The sequence below is a fragment of the Bufo gargarizans genome, chromosome 3 (assembly GCF_014858855.1).
Source record: "Bufo gargarizans isolate SCDJY-AF-19 chromosome 3, ASM1485885v1, whole genome shotgun sequence".
NCBI lineage: Eukaryota > Metazoa > Chordata > Amphibia > Anura > Bufonidae > Bufo > Bufo gargarizans.
The window spans coordinates 346386431-346402843 of NC_058082.1; the positions used below are offsets into that span (position 1 = coordinate 346386431).

At 43.7% G+C, this 16413-nt stretch overlaps 1 protein-coding gene across 1 annotated transcript; it reads right to left on the reverse strand.

Annotated features, from left to right (window-relative positions):
• Window positions 1–221: 221 nt before the first annotated feature.
• On the reverse strand, window positions 222–16080 carry TRAPPC3 (trafficking protein particle complex subunit 3). The gene is made up of 5 exons (XM_044285676.1): window positions 15916–16080; window positions 10655–10752; window positions 6897–6996; window positions 4933–5115; window positions 222–1169 (listed from the first exon to the last, which is right to left on the reverse strand). Exons 1-5 carry the CDS (start codon window positions 15955–15957, stop codon window positions 1050–1052), a joined length of 543 nt encoding a protein of 180 aa, XP_044141611.1. The 5' UTR covers window positions 15958–16080; the 3' UTR covers window positions 222–1049.
• Window positions 16081–16413: the final 333 nt, after the last annotated feature.

A 16413-nucleotide genomic window follows, 5' to 3' on the forward strand; every position in this document is an offset into this window, starting at 1 on the left:
GTTACAGGAGTAGCTTAGCAAGACAACTCCTTTAAGGGTCAAACAAGTAAAAAGAAAAAAAAAAACATAACAGGGATAGTAAGTAATATTATTTATGTATAATAAACAGTTTTTCTCATTTTTCTAATTATAAAACACAGCCCAAACAAGGAAGAAAAATCCACAAGAAGGGAGTGTGACACTTTGGATATAAAACCAGAAACAGCTGGCTATGCGGCAAGTAATTACAAACACCATCTTCAATGGATTTATTCCAAACACATCACACAGTTTTGTATGTAAAAGTCAAGCTGACAAAACAACAAAAGTATAACATCATAACAATGCATTCATTCTAGAAATCAGCAGCAGAACTGGATGGTGTTCTCTCTTTGAGCAGCCCCCATTCTACAAATGAGCTTCCGCCAGCTGGGAGTTTCAAGTCAAGAAGACAAGTAAGGAATCGTTTTCTAAGCACGTTCATTGTGTCTGGAGGACAATAAAAATATGAGCCAATTCTACGTGCCATGCCAATGGTATGGCTGTCAGGTTTAAGCTACTTATTGGTACTGGAGCAGTTCCAGAATTTCTCAGCTTCCAGATGGGTCCTGAGGTACACGCAGACACAAAGTGGCCACAGGCTCAGTCTTGCACTACTGACTACAATCAGCGATATTACACAGATGCATGAGAGCAACTGGAGTGGAAGAGAGGATGCAGATCTGATTAATTATACTGAGTGAGAAAAAAAAATGTACGGTCTGCTAAAATAATAGGGTCATAATACAGAATAACACATTTTAGTAAGTAACTCTACAGAACATGCTGCAGCAATCTGTAGGAGAAACATACCGGTGGGCCTTTAACATGAATGTTCTCATGAACAGGGTAAAAGAAAACACTGGAGAATTTCACAAAGAAGAAAACGAATCAGAAAGCAAAACCTTAAGGAATCAAGTAACTTTGTCTAAGACTTTCATGTGAAATTCACTACGGAGTCTCTCCAATGGGCTATAGACAACGTTTTCGTTCAGACTGCCAAAAGGTCACTGAAGACATTGGTCCCTTGGTCACTCCTCTCCTGCAGGTAAGTTGTCCTCAATCCTCCGAATGAACTTCATTCGAATTTCTGTCACACTGTCGCCTTTCAGCGTGTCCTGAGCAAATTTAACGTCAACTGCCATTTGTACCTGAGAGAGAATTTACATATATTAAAGCATGGCTCCGGCCTACAGTACAGTCAATTAAAGCACACAGGGGGAGATTTATCAAAACTGATGTTAAGGATAACTGGCTTAGCTGCCCACAGCAACCAATCAGATTCCACCTTTCATTTCTCAGAGCTCCTTTGGAAAATCAAAAGGTGGAACCTGATTGGTTGCTATGGGCAACTGAGCTAGTTTTCCTTTACACCTGTTTAATAAATCTCCCAGACAAAGTACATACAGTTTTTTAAAAATAGGTTCTCAGCTAAAAATATATTTGAATAATTATATGCCAATAATATGTATTCACCAATGGAGCGGTCTCTTTTGGGACTGGCTAGTGAAACATGTCCTTAACAGCCAGCAGAAAGCCAAATGGCTGCCACATGGACTACAAGATGATGTGACACCCCCTCTATCTAAAGTCTGAGATACACAAATCTGGAGGCATCAGAGGTTCAGCTTTTTTCTCTTTTTGGAAAGAGGGCCTGCTTTTGGAAGCAGTGCCTGGCCTATGATTTCTTATGCATACTAAGGTCTGAAGGGGAACCAACCATATGTAGGGCCATGGTCTTTGCCTATTGTTGTAAGTTTACATACAGTGGATATAAAAAGTCTACACAGGTTTCTGTGATGTAAAAAAAAAAAAAATGAGACAAAGATAAATCATTTCAGAGCTTTTCCACCTTTAATGTGACCTATAAACTGTACAACTCAATTGAAAAACAAACTGAAATCTTTTAGCTAGAGGGAAGAAAAAATATAAAAATAAAATATGGTTGCATAAGTGTGCACACCCTTAAACTAATACTTTGTTGAAGCACCTTTTGATTTTATTACAGCACTCAGTCTTTTTGGGTATGAGTCTATCAGCATGGCACATTTTGACTTGGCAAGATTTGCCCACTCTTCTTTGCAAAAACACTCCAAATCTGTCAGATTGCGAGGGCATCTCCTGTGCACAGCCCTCTTCAGATCACCCCACAGATTTTCAATCGGATTCAGGTCTGGGCTCTGGCTGGGCCATTCCAAAACTGTATTCTTCTTCTGGTGAAGCCATTCCTTTGTTGATTTGGATGTATGCTTTGGGTCGTTGTCATGCTGAAAGATGAAGTTCCTCTTCATGTTCAGCTTTCTAGTAGAAGCCTGAAGGTTTTGTGCCAATATTGAATGGTATTTGGAACTGTTCATAATTCCCTCTAGCTTACCTAAGGCCCCAGTTCCAGCTGAAGAAAAACAGCCCCAAAGCATGATGCTGCCACCACCATGCTTCACTGTGGGTATGGTGTTCTTTTGGTGATGTGAGGTGTTGTTTTTGGCGCCAAACATATCTTTTGGAATTATGGCCAAAAAGTTCAACCTCTTTTCCCAGATGCTTTTGGGAGACTTCAGATGTGTTTTTGCAAAATGTAGCCTGGCTTGGATGTTTTCCTTCGTAAGAAAAGGCTTTCGTTATGCCACTCTACCACATAGCCCAGACATATGAAGAATACAGGAGATTGTTGTCACATGGACCACACAGCCAGTACTTGCCAGATATTCCTGCAGCTCCTTTAATGTTGCTGTAGGCCTCTTGGTAGCCTCCCAGACCAGTTTTCTTCTCGTCTTTTCATGAATTTTGGAGGGACGTCCAGTTCTTGGTAATGGCACTGTTGTGCCATATTTTCTCTACTTGATGATGACTGTCTATACTGTGTTCCATAGTATATCTAATGCCTTGGAAATTCTTTTGTACTCTTCTCCTGACTGATACCTTTTCACAATGAGATCCCTCTGATGCTTTGGAAGCTCTCTGAGGAGCATGGCTTTTGCTGTGGGATGCGACTAAGAACATTTCAGGAAAGACCAACTACTAGAGCAGCTGAACTTATTTGGGGTTAATCAGAGGCACTTTAAATGATGGCAGGTGTATGCTGACTCCTATTTAACATGACTTTGAATGTGATTGCTTAATTCTGAACACAGCTACATCCCCAGTTCTCAGAGGGTGTGCACACTTATGCAACCACATTATTATTATTTTTTTTATTCCCTCCACCTAAAAGATTTCAGTTTGTTTTTCAATTGAGTGGTACAGTTTATAGGTCACATTAAAAGGTGGAAAAAGTTCTGAAATGATTTATCTTTGTCTCATTTTTTTAACAGCACAGAAACCTGACATTTAACAGGGTTGTGTAGACTTTTTATATCCACTGTAAATTATGCATCCACACGCACAGGGTTATGATGAAAAAAATTGCTGCACCGTTTCATAATAACCTTTCAAACTAAGCAGTTATATGTTGAAGTTATAACCACGATAGGAACTGCCAGAAATAACGCAAACACAGGCCACTAAATACGATGCTATCAAACATAATACATACACACATATATATTATTTAGACATTTTATGGTATGGTCATTAGATTATGTAAAGTCACTGTATGTTGGTACTATTTGATGCTGGTACAGATGGTAGCACTGCTACCTAGGAAAAAAATATTTTTTTTGCAGCATATGATTAGGGATGAGCGAAGCGAGCTTCCGATCCAGTACCCAAAGTCGCTTCTTTCAAAACTTTGTTTTAATGCTTTATGGAGATTTATGGCGCTGAGAAGCTATGTTAATTATGCTGAGAAGCAGTTATTAGATCAAAGCATAGCATGAGGAGGTGTGATCCAGGTTCATTCTTGTTTTTGGATATTTTATAGTTCCTTTCTTTTTTTGCTCTCTGGTATTAGCATTCCTTCCCATTCGACCAAGATGATTTTAATTAGCAGGGTTCACAAATTCCTACCAGCTCTCAGTTGGAGTTCCTGAGAGCATATGATAAGGTGGGCTTCGACAACTGTTCACATGGTGCGGTGCTGCATGGCAGGCCATTGTTGCTGTGATGCTGTGCTGGTGGATTGGTGGGGCCCAGTGCCAGGGTAGCATTGCCAAACAGCAGGGGTTCTGTTTAGCTGCTGAGTCCCGCCGTCTGCAGGTGCGCTGGTCGCCACGCAGTGCCGCACGAAATTTAGAGTAGGTTCCCACTCAAGGAGGCAACCTTGTCATGGTGAGTGGGCTTATGCTTTTTGATCAAAATGTGTACTAATGCCTCATGTAAGCATGCAACATAGGGGCCTGTATACTATTTATGGTGCTGAGAAGCAATTATTAGATCAAAGCATAACATGAGGTGTGATCCAGGTTCATTCTTGTTTTTGGATGGTTTATCATCGCAAAGCATGGGCTTTCAGCGAATCAAATTTGTTGGGACTCCGGTGAATAACTTCAGGATTTGATTTTTGAACGTGAAAACCATTTTAAAACTTGGTTCCAAATTCGACCTTAGTACAAAGGTACCAGCCGGTACCAAAGCTGACTTCGGATACCTGTTTTACAATGTTTTTCAAATTTAATAATCAAATGCCGTTACTTTGGTGATAACTCATTTCGCCTCTCTGGAGCCCATACATTTTAATGATGTACGGAGCCAGATCTCCTAACTTTTGAGCGAAGCGACTTCGGATCTTCGCTCATCCCTACATATGATGCTTGCATCGCTCTATAACTCTGTCAGGTAGGAAACTGCATAGAAGGGTTATTTGGCCAACGTGTGGCACTGTTGTTTGGTCATCTTACTGTATGACAGTATGGGGGTGGTGGTCATATAAAGGTACTACTGTGCACAGGGCATGGTCAAATGTAAGGCAGGTCCTGCGTAATGGCATCATGAGCAGCACCAAACGACAGCCACATCTGCAGTTGTATAAACCCTTACCATTTCCAGTGCTCCTCGCAGAACCCCACACAGCATACTGGAATAGATAAGGTTGGAATGATTATCAGGCAGCTCAACAAAGTCCACAAGGGGATTGTTTTCCAGGATGAGGGAGAATTCGTCACCAGCAGGGCTCCAGTTTGTTATAGTAGGTGTTATTCCCAGGTACATTTTAAATGCCACCTAATCAAACACAAGAGATAGAAAGGGAAAAATAATTAATTATAATATGTACTCCAAGAACTAGTCACAATATTTACTAGGGGAAAAAGGACAATTTGACTCAATTTGTGACAAATGACTCATTGTTCTTGTCAACCTAAAGGACAGACCTGCATGTGAGTGCATGCGGCAAGTTAAGAAGAGCAAGACAGAATCACTGGCTATATGATGCGTCTATTTCTGGGCTGAAATCCAACCTGTCTGATATACACATGAAATTATAATCGACTTCTATCTCCAACTTAAACTCTGTACCAACAGGATAGGTGATAAATGTCTGATCACTGGCACCCTCCCCAGTTACCAGTATAGGGCCCTGACCCCTCCGTTCCTCCTCACTGCAGGTCCACTGGGAGGAGTCTCAATAAAGGGGTCGGCCATGTGCTCTGCCAATCCACGTTTATTGGGCTGACGGTAATAGACTTGCGTTGTACTCTGCTATTTCCGCCAGGCCAAAAGAGACTTTGAATGAAACACTGAGTGTGATCATGTGCAGTGCCAGTCCATTCAAGCTCTTCTTCAAAGAGGTCATGCAGTGGGCTGGAATGAGAGGCTAGAGACCCTCAATCTAGCGATTGCTAGGGTCCCAGTCATCAGACATATGGACAGGAGTCAAATATTCCTTGTGGCTATTTCATTGGGAGAACCTCCGTCCATGCACAATACATAGGCATATAAACATCACAGGGGATAAAGGACTGCTATAAAAAGAGTGGGCTCATCAAGGCTATGTATTACATGGTCATCCTTTCCTTTAAATGGGCACCAAATTATACATTCCCACGTCGTACTGAAAGCCTCTGCCAGTGGCACCAGCAAAATCTATTAAGTGGAGCAATGACTTATCTAACATCATTGAAATGAAGCTAGCTGCCCACTCCTTCCTTTATTGACCAGAGGCACTGGGTACTTTAAAGAATATACTGGTCAACTACAGAAACAGAAATGTCACTCATAGCAATGCAACCGAGGGAAGGCTGTCAGGAAGGGTGCAGGTATCCCATCCAGACAAATACCATACATGGAGAGGAGCAACTGCACACCAGGTGGTAGCAAGTATAGTGCATGGGTCCCAATATATGTATAGTATATACACCATAGAAAACATTTTTCAGAGAACACGCACAGTCTGAGACACCTTGTCCAACCACTCCAATACGCACGATAGTGCAGCTACAGTTTTAATGTAGAAAAACATTCTGATCTCTGAGAAATCTGCCAAAAGGTTCTGGCAGAAAAATACAGAGTGGATGACGGGAAGCAGACTGAGCCTCTGCTGATCTGGCGAGGAATGACAGCACGTGCAGGGCAGTAAGTCATGAAGTCACTGGTGGGGGGAGCCATGGAGGACCACTGCCCAAACAACTTTCACAAGAGACCCAAGAGGCATTAGCACATGGAAAAAGAATTATTCCAGGTTTCTCTATGGCATTCCTTATTACAGGTCCAAGGAGGGAGCCCCTGTGTGAGAGTCTCGCCTTCTTCTACAGCAATGACTCATGCAGTCATATACAAAAGTGCAGCTTAAGTCTATATATAAAGTATACATCATTTACAAGGAGGGCTTATTCTGACTCCAGTCACACACATGTGGCTATAAACTGGGCTGCCAAGTACATTACACATTATTATTTAGAGAAGTCATCTTGACCTGCACCAGTAAAATGACATTTTCAAGGGCAGTAACAGTGATGGGTAATATAGTAGTAGTCAGATCATGAGACCATATTAGAAGCTGTTACCTTCGCTATAACATCAGCCGTTTCTCGAAAATCATTGCACCTTCCGACATTAGACCGAGCCAAAAAATCTTCAATCAGCCTCACACCTATGTTGTAGCCCCTGAGACAGATAAAGAGAGCAAATGAAGAAGGAACAAGGAAATACAGTGAATGTAAAGGCTGTATTACGCAGCACTATTTAACAGGCGATTGTCAGGAAGGAAGTGTTCCTTCCCGGCAATTGCCTGCTCGCTAGTGGAGGAGACCGCTGCTATTACATGTAGCAATCTCCTCCACATTGCGAGGAAAAGCAATCATTATACCATCGCTCACACCCATACTGAATCATTGTCTGCCAGCAGCAGATTGTGATTAGACACCACGATCCGCCGCCTACAAACAATGATTTTTTTCACCTGTCAAAAGATGACAATTTGATCGGGCAATTTGCGGCAGTATTAGACCGCCAGATGATCGCTAACGAACGCTCGTTAGCGATCATTTGCTGAAAAATTTGCAGGTGTAAAACACCCTTAAAAGACCACTTTAGAGTATGCTCAGATGTTTGTATTAACAAGCTCAAAATGTACGTGGGGAATCCACATCAAAATTCCACACTTTTCCCTCCGTTTTTTTTACGTGGCTTTCCATTTGAAGTGGTGTTCGGTGCAGATTTTGATGTGCTCTTTAGGCCTTCCACTGGATTCAAAGGGAATTTCCACACAGAATCTAAACTAAAAAATGTTGGCTTTTATTCAGTGACGCAGATTATTAGTCAACATCCGAAAAAAAAAAAAAAAAAAAAACACTACAAAGTGGATTTCCCATATAAAATAATGGGAGGCAGGTTGACAGTGGATTCCACGCCAAAGTCCATATGAAAAAACCTGCTGTAGGAACATGGCCTAAAGGTACCTGCACACGGGGCAGATTTTTTTGCAGATCTATGGCATATCTGCAGCAAAATCCCCATGTATTACATGAAAGGAGTGAAAATCTGCTAAATGTATTGACGTGTTGTGGATTTTAGAATCAGTCACGTCAGTTTATATGTGGACAGTTTCTGCACCATGTAGATGAGATTTCGTGACCAGATAAGGCATGAGAGCACAATATCATTACCGAACGCAAGGACAAACAGTATGTAGTCATTTCCAAAGCTCCCTCTGGTGGTGAGAGCCGGTAGCCAGCCTATTATCTTTTAAATCTAATGTCTGTGCAGGGGATATGGTACTCCAATTGCTCCAACTACTATAGAGATATGTGTCAAAATGAACCATCACAGTATTATGATCTTATTTAGGGGAAATAAACTGTATTCAGGGAACACAGACATTCGCTTTAAAGGGGTGGTCCATTTAAGAAAACCCATTTTCAAATAGCTTATTAGGAAATTACAAGATAAAGGGAATATCTGGGAATACAAAACTAGTGGACTTTCTTTAGGACAAGTCATCAATAGACTAATGTTGGGATCTGGTTCACGGCATTTCCATGATCAGCTGAATCGTCTGGCCAAGGTGATCTCTACATGCCCTTTGTTGTTTGCCAGGCAGAGCTCCCTACTTTCATTAGGACTGTGCCTGGTTTACTTGAATGGGACCATATAATTATAAGTTCTAATATTAGGCACTGTTACTACTAAAACACACAAGCGTTGTACCTGGTAAACAATAAAAGGGCATGGTGCCCTCTAGAGCTGATTGGTAAAGTTGCAAGTTGTTGGATCCCCAGTGTTTAGATATTCATTTTGTATTAGCAGATAACCTGGGGGGGGGGGGGGGGGGGTGCGGGGTGTCCTATGTTCAGAGTAACCAGCAGTGACTCTCACTGGCACACTGTGAGGCCTCTTGCACATGAACGTTGTGTGCCCGTGGCCGTATTGCGGCCCGCATGCGGCGGGTCAGCAATACACAGGCACCGGTCCGTGTGCACTCCTTCACTTGAATGGGTCTGCAATCACAGAGATGCGGAACCCCATGGTCTGTGTCTCCGCACCGCAAAAAAAATAGAACTTCTTCTACAGGGAAACTGAACACTTTCTGGGAGGTTCTCCAACAGATAAAAGCTGATTGTTGGGGGTCCCAGAAGAGAGACATTTTGTGATCTGCTCATAGTCATTGTATTCTCTAGTAGGGATTCTCTAAAGTGAAAACCCCCTTTAAAGGGGTGGGAAATGAACATTTATCACCTATTTCCACGGTATGTGATAAATGCTTGTTAATTGGGAGTCTGACTGCTCTGAGCCCCACAGGGTATGAGAAGCAGGTCCCCGAGTCCACTCTGTGGATGGAACGGTAGTGCACATGTGTGTACCGCTGATCCATTCAAATCTAGGGAACTACCTTGTAATAGCCGAGCTCTCTAATCCGCAGTCCTGTAGACGTGAAGGGAACAGTTGTTAAAAGGGTAAACCAACTGGTGGAGAGGTGCCCCTTTTGCCTTCCTCAGCCTGTAAAGTCATGTCAAGTGAATATGTCTAAGCAATACCAACCATTACTCAATGTGTGGCACTGTGCCTGGTATACTTGAAGAATTTATAGCCTCTTCAAACAGCTGATCTATGGGTTTGTCAGGAGTCAGATGCCCTCCGATCTGATATTGATGTCCTGTCTGGAGGATAGGACATCAGTACCCAATTATTTGATGTTTATGGACGCAGAGCTACAGTTATGATTGCTGTCCACTACAATATGGGCGCTGCTCTGTAGCTCCGACACTAGACTGAACAGCTGATCAGTAGAGGTGTGGGGTGCCAGACCCCTGTCAATCATCTAGTGATTGTCTACCCTGAGCATAGAAGCTGGATAACCCCTTCAATATTAAAGGGGTATTCCGAGCTTTTACAATTGAGGACTTATTCTCAGGATAGGTCATCAATATCAGTTCATCGGGGGTCAGATACCTGGCATCCCCGCTGATCAACAGTACGAGGAGACGGCGTGCACAGTGTGCATGTGCCGTCTCCCGTCTCTTCCTGCTGCTGCTATGCCATAAACATAGCAGCAGCAGGAAGAGAGACTGGAGAAGACATTTCTGGAAAGTGGGTTATACCTTAAAGGGAACCTGGCATCTTCAGCATGGGAATTAGTCTGCAGGCAACATGTTATAGAGCTGGAGGAGCTGAGCAGATTGATATATAGTTTTATAGGAAAAGATTTAGTATACAGGATCTCTAATTTATACATTTATCGTATATCTCTGCTCATTCTGGGCTGTGAAGTCAAGGAGGCGGTCTTATCAGCGATTGACAGCTATCTGTATGCACAGTCAGAGGAAGGCTGGCAATCACTGATAGAGCCACCTCCTTGACTTCAAAGCCCAGAATGACCACAGTTGCCTTTGCTGCGGATCAGTCATGGATCTGCACAGACGGATCCGTTCGTATTATGTTTAACATAGCTAATCCGTCCCCATTGACTTCCATTGTGTGCCATGATGGATCCGTTTGGCTCAGTTTCATCAGACGGACACCAAAACGCTGCAAGCAGTGTTTTGGTGTTCGCCTCCAAAGCGGAATGGAGATGGAGCGGAGGCAAACGGAGGCATTCTGAGCGGATCCTTTTCCATTCAGAATGCATTAGAATGTTTTGGACCGCTTGTGAGAGCCCTGAACCGATCTCACAAATGGAAAGCTAAAACGCCAGTGTGAAAGTAGACTTACACTGAACCTTTTCCTATAAATCTATATATTAATCTGCTCAGCTCATCCTGTCTGCAGATCAGACACCATGTTCAATGTGAAAGGTTCCCTGTAAAGACTTACTAAAGTTACTTACATTTTCTCTAGCTGTTTATTGACATCTTCGTCATTTTCATAGTCTTTGCATAGCTGTGCAACCAGGGATCCATAGGTCAAATTGAAGAGCTCAGAGTTCTAGGGGGCGATAAAAGTAACATAGGTTCAGCAGATCAGGATCTTCAATCTGTACACATCACATGCACAAACAATTAGGAGGGTGCAAGATGTAAGGAAAAGGCAGCACACATGCAAATAAATAAAGAGGCAAAGAAATGTGGAGTGTACTGAACCAGAGGTAGGAACACAATCAATATACTAAAGGCTACTTTCACACTGGCGTTTTGGCTTTCTGTCTGCGAGATCCGTTCAGGGATCTCACAAGCGGTCCAAAACGGATCCGTTTTGCCCTAATGCATTCTGAATGGGAAAGGATCTGTTCAGAATGCATCAGTTTGCCTCCGATCAGTCTCCATTCCACTCTGGAGGCGACACCATAACGCTGCTTGCAGCGTTTTGCTGTCCGCTTGACGAAACTCAGCCAAACAGATCACAATAGAAAACGGATCTGTCTCCTATTGACTTTCAATGGAGTTCATGACGGATTCGTCTTGGCTAGGTTACAGATAATACAAACAAATCCATTCATGACGGATGCATGCGGTTGTATTATTGTAACGGATACATTTTTGCAGATCCATGACGGATCCGCCCAAAATGCGAGTGTGAAAGTAGCCTAAGGCTACTTTCACACTTGCTGGCAGTATGATCCGGCGGGCAGTTCCGTCGTCGGAACTGGCCGCCGGATCCGCCGCTGACTGAAAGCATTTGTGAGACGGATCCGGATCCGTCTCACAAATGCATTGCAAGGACGGATCCGTCTCTCCGCTTGTCATGCGGACAGACGGATCCGTCTTGTACATTTTTTCACATTTTTGCCGATCTGCGCATGCGCATGCCGGAACGATGGATCCGGCATTCCGGTATTCTGAATGCCGGATCCGGCGCTAATACATTCCTATGGGAAAAAATGCCGGATCCGGCGTTCAGGCATGTATTCCGTTTTTTTGGCCGGAGAGAAAACCGTAGCATGCTGCGGTTTTCTCTTTTGCCTGATCAGTCAAAACGACTGAACTGAAGACATCCTGATGCAAACTGAACGGATTACTCTCCATTCAGAATGCATGGGGATAAAACTGATCAGTTTTTTTCCGGTATAGAGTCCCTGTGACGGAACTCTATGCCGGAAAAGAAAAACGCAAGTGTGAAAGTACCCTTAGATGTATTCAGCTAAAAATTTGGGGCATTTATGCAATGAAACCTGTCAGATCATTTTGCAGTCTTGTGGACTGACTGAGCGCAGTGGGCACAAAGAGATATCCATAGAGACACTGGGACAGATTCAGTAAGACCGCTGTATGAAACGTTTGATTTCTCATGAATTTTCCTGTAGATTATACCCTCTGCAGTGGAAATCCTCAGCATAAATTGACATGTTGCCGATATAAAATCCACATTGCGGGTCAAGTTACGATGCAATTTAGTTCTCAGTGTGTGGATGAGATTTCTTAAAGGGATTGTCCAAGTTAAGTAAAAACTTAGGAAGCCCCTGTAAAAGTGCTAAAATAACAAAAGAAGGCATAGTCATCCCTTTTCTCCCTGCCATTGACCTCATCTTCCTGCCTGCAGTGGTGATTTACTGTGCACTGTGCAGCCAATCTCTTAGGACATCGCTGCTGAGGTCAGTGATTGGCTGCAGTGGTGACCCATGTGCACAAGACATCACCCCTTCAGCCAGGGAAACAAACAGTAGTGATGGTGGGGAACAAAGCTCTGCACCGGAAGCAGCAGGGAAGAAAAGGGGCGACTGTTGTTGCCTGTGATTTTATACACGGTAACTCAACAACCATCTTAAAATATCACGTGGACATACCCCTAAAGGGGTATAAAACCGATGATAAATCTGCCCCGTTATCCGAAGAGTTTGGTATGCACACAGACACAGCCCTAACCTCAACCCCATTCAACACCTTAGCGAAGAACTAGAATGGCAACTGTGGACCAGACCATTTTGTCTAAAATCAGCCACTGACTGGGCACAAATTCCTACAGACAGTCCAAAATCTTGTGGAAATCCTTTTTCAGAAGAGTGGAGGCTGTTATAGCTGCAAAAGGAGGAGTGGGGGGGGGAGCCAACTTCATAATAACGCCCATGGTTTCTGAATGGGATGTCCAACAAGCTTGTATAGGTGTGATGGTCAAGTGTCCATAGTGTGTATCTTCATCCATCAATGGCTGGAATTTACAGACACACACGTATAAAGAAATAAAACTTAGGAAGATTAACTTTAGTTGAATATTAGTCATTTTGTAGATTGCTCATATCCCAAAAAAATCTGTGAAAAGTAAAGCAAATGAGTCAAGAGCTTTCTTTCAATTGATTGCAATGTTTCTACTAGATAACCAGATTGCTATCTTTGTAAACTGGATCACTAAACCCTAGAAGAGGGCACACAAAATATAAAGTCTCCTAGTGCAAGACAGCCCCTGATTAATACAAAGCCGAAGCTGTGGCAAAACATGGCCATCATTAAATGAACGATACATAAGTGACCCAAGTCCGCCATAGAGCATATGGATGGGGTTGAGACAACTACGTTAATAGTGAGGTGGTGACTGGAAAGGCTTGCTGTATGGTCTGATATAGCAGCCAACTGCCCTTACCATCTGGTCGTGCCAACTGCAACGCCACCCTTCAATGTTACTGAAAAGGCGACAATAATCCCACAAATGTGCAGAGAAACACTGTGGAAAAGTACACTCAGGATGATGGGGTTAGAAAGAAAAAAAAAAACAAACAATCTGTTCATTGCTACACATGCAATGCTAAGTAGAAAATCACCAAGTATAATTAAAATGTAAAAATATAAAAATTGACCATTCAAGTAACTTAAATGGTGTAAAAAAAAAAAAAAAAAAAAAAACCTACATCAGATCAGGGCATCTGAACAGCTTTGCTTTTTAAAACTGCATGAAAATCAGGGATTAAACAAATGTGCAAGATAAAGTGTATGCAGACACGTACCATGAGATGCAGAGATGCAGTAGGTGAAATGAATGGCAAATACCAATACTATACAATGAGTGCAGTGGGCAGATGGAAAGAGAGGGAAAAAGTGGTTAGGCGATTCAGGACTAATGTCAGAAACCGAAGCTGCCAGCAGGAGTGAGTGCAATGTTCACAGACAAGCAGCATGACGCGAGGACGTGCTCCGCACACAAGTAAGACACAGCCAAGGTGCGCCGTATGCAGAAACAAGAATGTATGGCAAGTTAAACACCGTAATGTCTCCACCTTCTTACGACTTTAAGTTACTGGTGTGGTCATTTTTCTTCCTGTAACTTTAATATGTTACTTAAAGGGGTTTTCCCATTTCAGACAATGGGGGCATATCGCTAGGATATGCCCCCATTGTCTGATAGGTGCGGGTCCCACCTGTGGGACCTGCACCTACAACGAGAATGGAGCGGGGAAATGAATGGAGGGTGCACTGTGCATGCACAGCCACCCTCCATTCATTTCAATAAGGCCGCCGAAAATAGCCGAGCGCTGGCTCCGCTATTTCCTTCTGCCCCATAGAAATTAACAGGAGCAGGGGCCGCACGTGCGCTGTGCGCTCCCATTCACTTGTATGGGAGCAGTGCTTGGTGGTGGACGGTCCCCCGGGAAACCCGGAGTCCTCCAGCCACAGTTCTACCCACTCAGTTCTCGTTGTATGTGCAGGTCCCAGAGGTGGAACCCGCACCTATCAGACAATGGGGGCATATCCTAGCGATATGCCCCCATTGTATGTGATGGTAAAACCACTTTAAAAGTTAAAGGCTATGATCTCCTTTGGGGACAATTTTAAATTATTGCTTCTCATTTTGGTCTGAAAATAATTCCTGCAGTTGGTCTTTATTATGTATTTTCAGCTGTCTTTGTGAAACAGGGGTTACATTTCAGTCTATCTGCAGACAATTTATAATGAGTGTCTATGAGGAGATCAGAGATAAGATCTCTGTATGAGTGTCATCCGATGGGGTATTCCCATCACAGACAATGGGGGTATATCTCCCCAATTGTCTGATAGGTCCAGGTCTGGGACCCGGACCTACCTCTAAAACAAAGCCTAACGCGAGACCGACCAAGTGGTGGCGGGCCTGGCCACCACCAGGCCTTTCATATTGGCCCGACTAAAATAGCCAAGCGGCACGTTCAGCTATTTTCAGAATCCTCAGAGAAATGAATGGGAGTGCACAGCGCTTGCGGGGCCATCGCTCGCTTTCCATTCTATGCGGCTGACGGAAATAGCCAAGCCAGTCCTTGGCTATTTTCAGCGGCCCCATAGAAATGAATGGAGGGCAGGTTCGCCCTCTGGGACTTTGCCGATTCCGTTTTAGGAGATAGGTGCGGGTCCCAGCGGTGGCACCTGCACCTATGAGACCGTGGGTTCATATCCTAGCAATATGCCCCCATTCTCTGAGATGATACAACCACTTTATCACAAAAACTGCAAAAAAATTTTAATAAAGACCAACTGCAGAAATGATTTTTACCCAAAAATAAGTTAAGTGCAGTCATAAAATAAATAGCCCAAAAGGGTTTCCTTATCCCCTACACACTGGGAAAGGGAATAAGCATCTGCTTATCCTGGCCATTTTATTTTTGCAATTAATGGGGGTCAGAGGTTGAACCCCCAAAGATCAGATGCGTATTCCCTAGCCTGTGCATTTTGTTCAATAAATAAATCTTTTACACCGGTTTCACACTAGCACTTGAGAGCGCCGTCAGGCTGACTCTACACGGGCTTTGCGGCACATGATGGATTTTCACCTATATTTCGGCACGAATAAACTGCATTTCTGACGCGACTTTCTATTAGGATCAGTGTCGTATTTTCAGCCTGTAAAACACTAATGGCTGCTTAGAACTTCCAAATTGGCCACTAAAAGTGGAAGGGGCGTCACGTCAGCACCCTTGGGACCTCCTGGTGGCAAACTGGGTTCAGAATCCATCATGTGCATATGCAAGCGATGCCACAGCATGCCCTGCACCCTGCACTGGACTGCCCTGCTTGATTTCCTGTGCATGAACATGTGATGGCACGTCCTCATATGACAAGCCCTATATTCCCTCACTAATACTATCTCACAGGGCTGGCACACTGGGTACAAGCTTATGTGTGCACAGTCTAGTGGAGCCACACACAGTAGGGCACAGTGACAACCTGTAGTGCTAGCAGCAGCCCCTTCCCTCACCATCTTCTTGCTCTCGGTCCCTCTGTTGGTCTGTCGAGACATGATTCCTCGTCTTCCAGGGTCCTCCGGCACACAAAGTAACAAATGTCAGCTCTGCAACAGGAACAGGAGATGCTGAAGCCCAGGAAGCTGAAGGACCTTGGGTGACGTCACGGCCATGTGACCGGTCACGTGAGGGGAGGTGACGGCACTGTGGTCACGTGTCAAGGCGTCAGGTGGAAGTGTAGGATTCATGCTCTGTGGGGGCGGCTGTGTGCATGGGGATGCTATGGGGACTGTGTGCAGCAGAGCTGTGTATGTAATGTGCATGCAGAAGAACTGTGTGCGTGTGTATATATGTAATGTGCATACATTTGTTTCATGTAGCAGAGCTGTGTAAGTTACTGTCAGTCCAGGAGTGTCTATAAATGGAGCTAGCAAGAAATGGCTCATAGTGAAGTATAGGTAATAGAAATGGTGCACTACGGTGAGCTCATGGAGGAAGATTTACTAATCAAA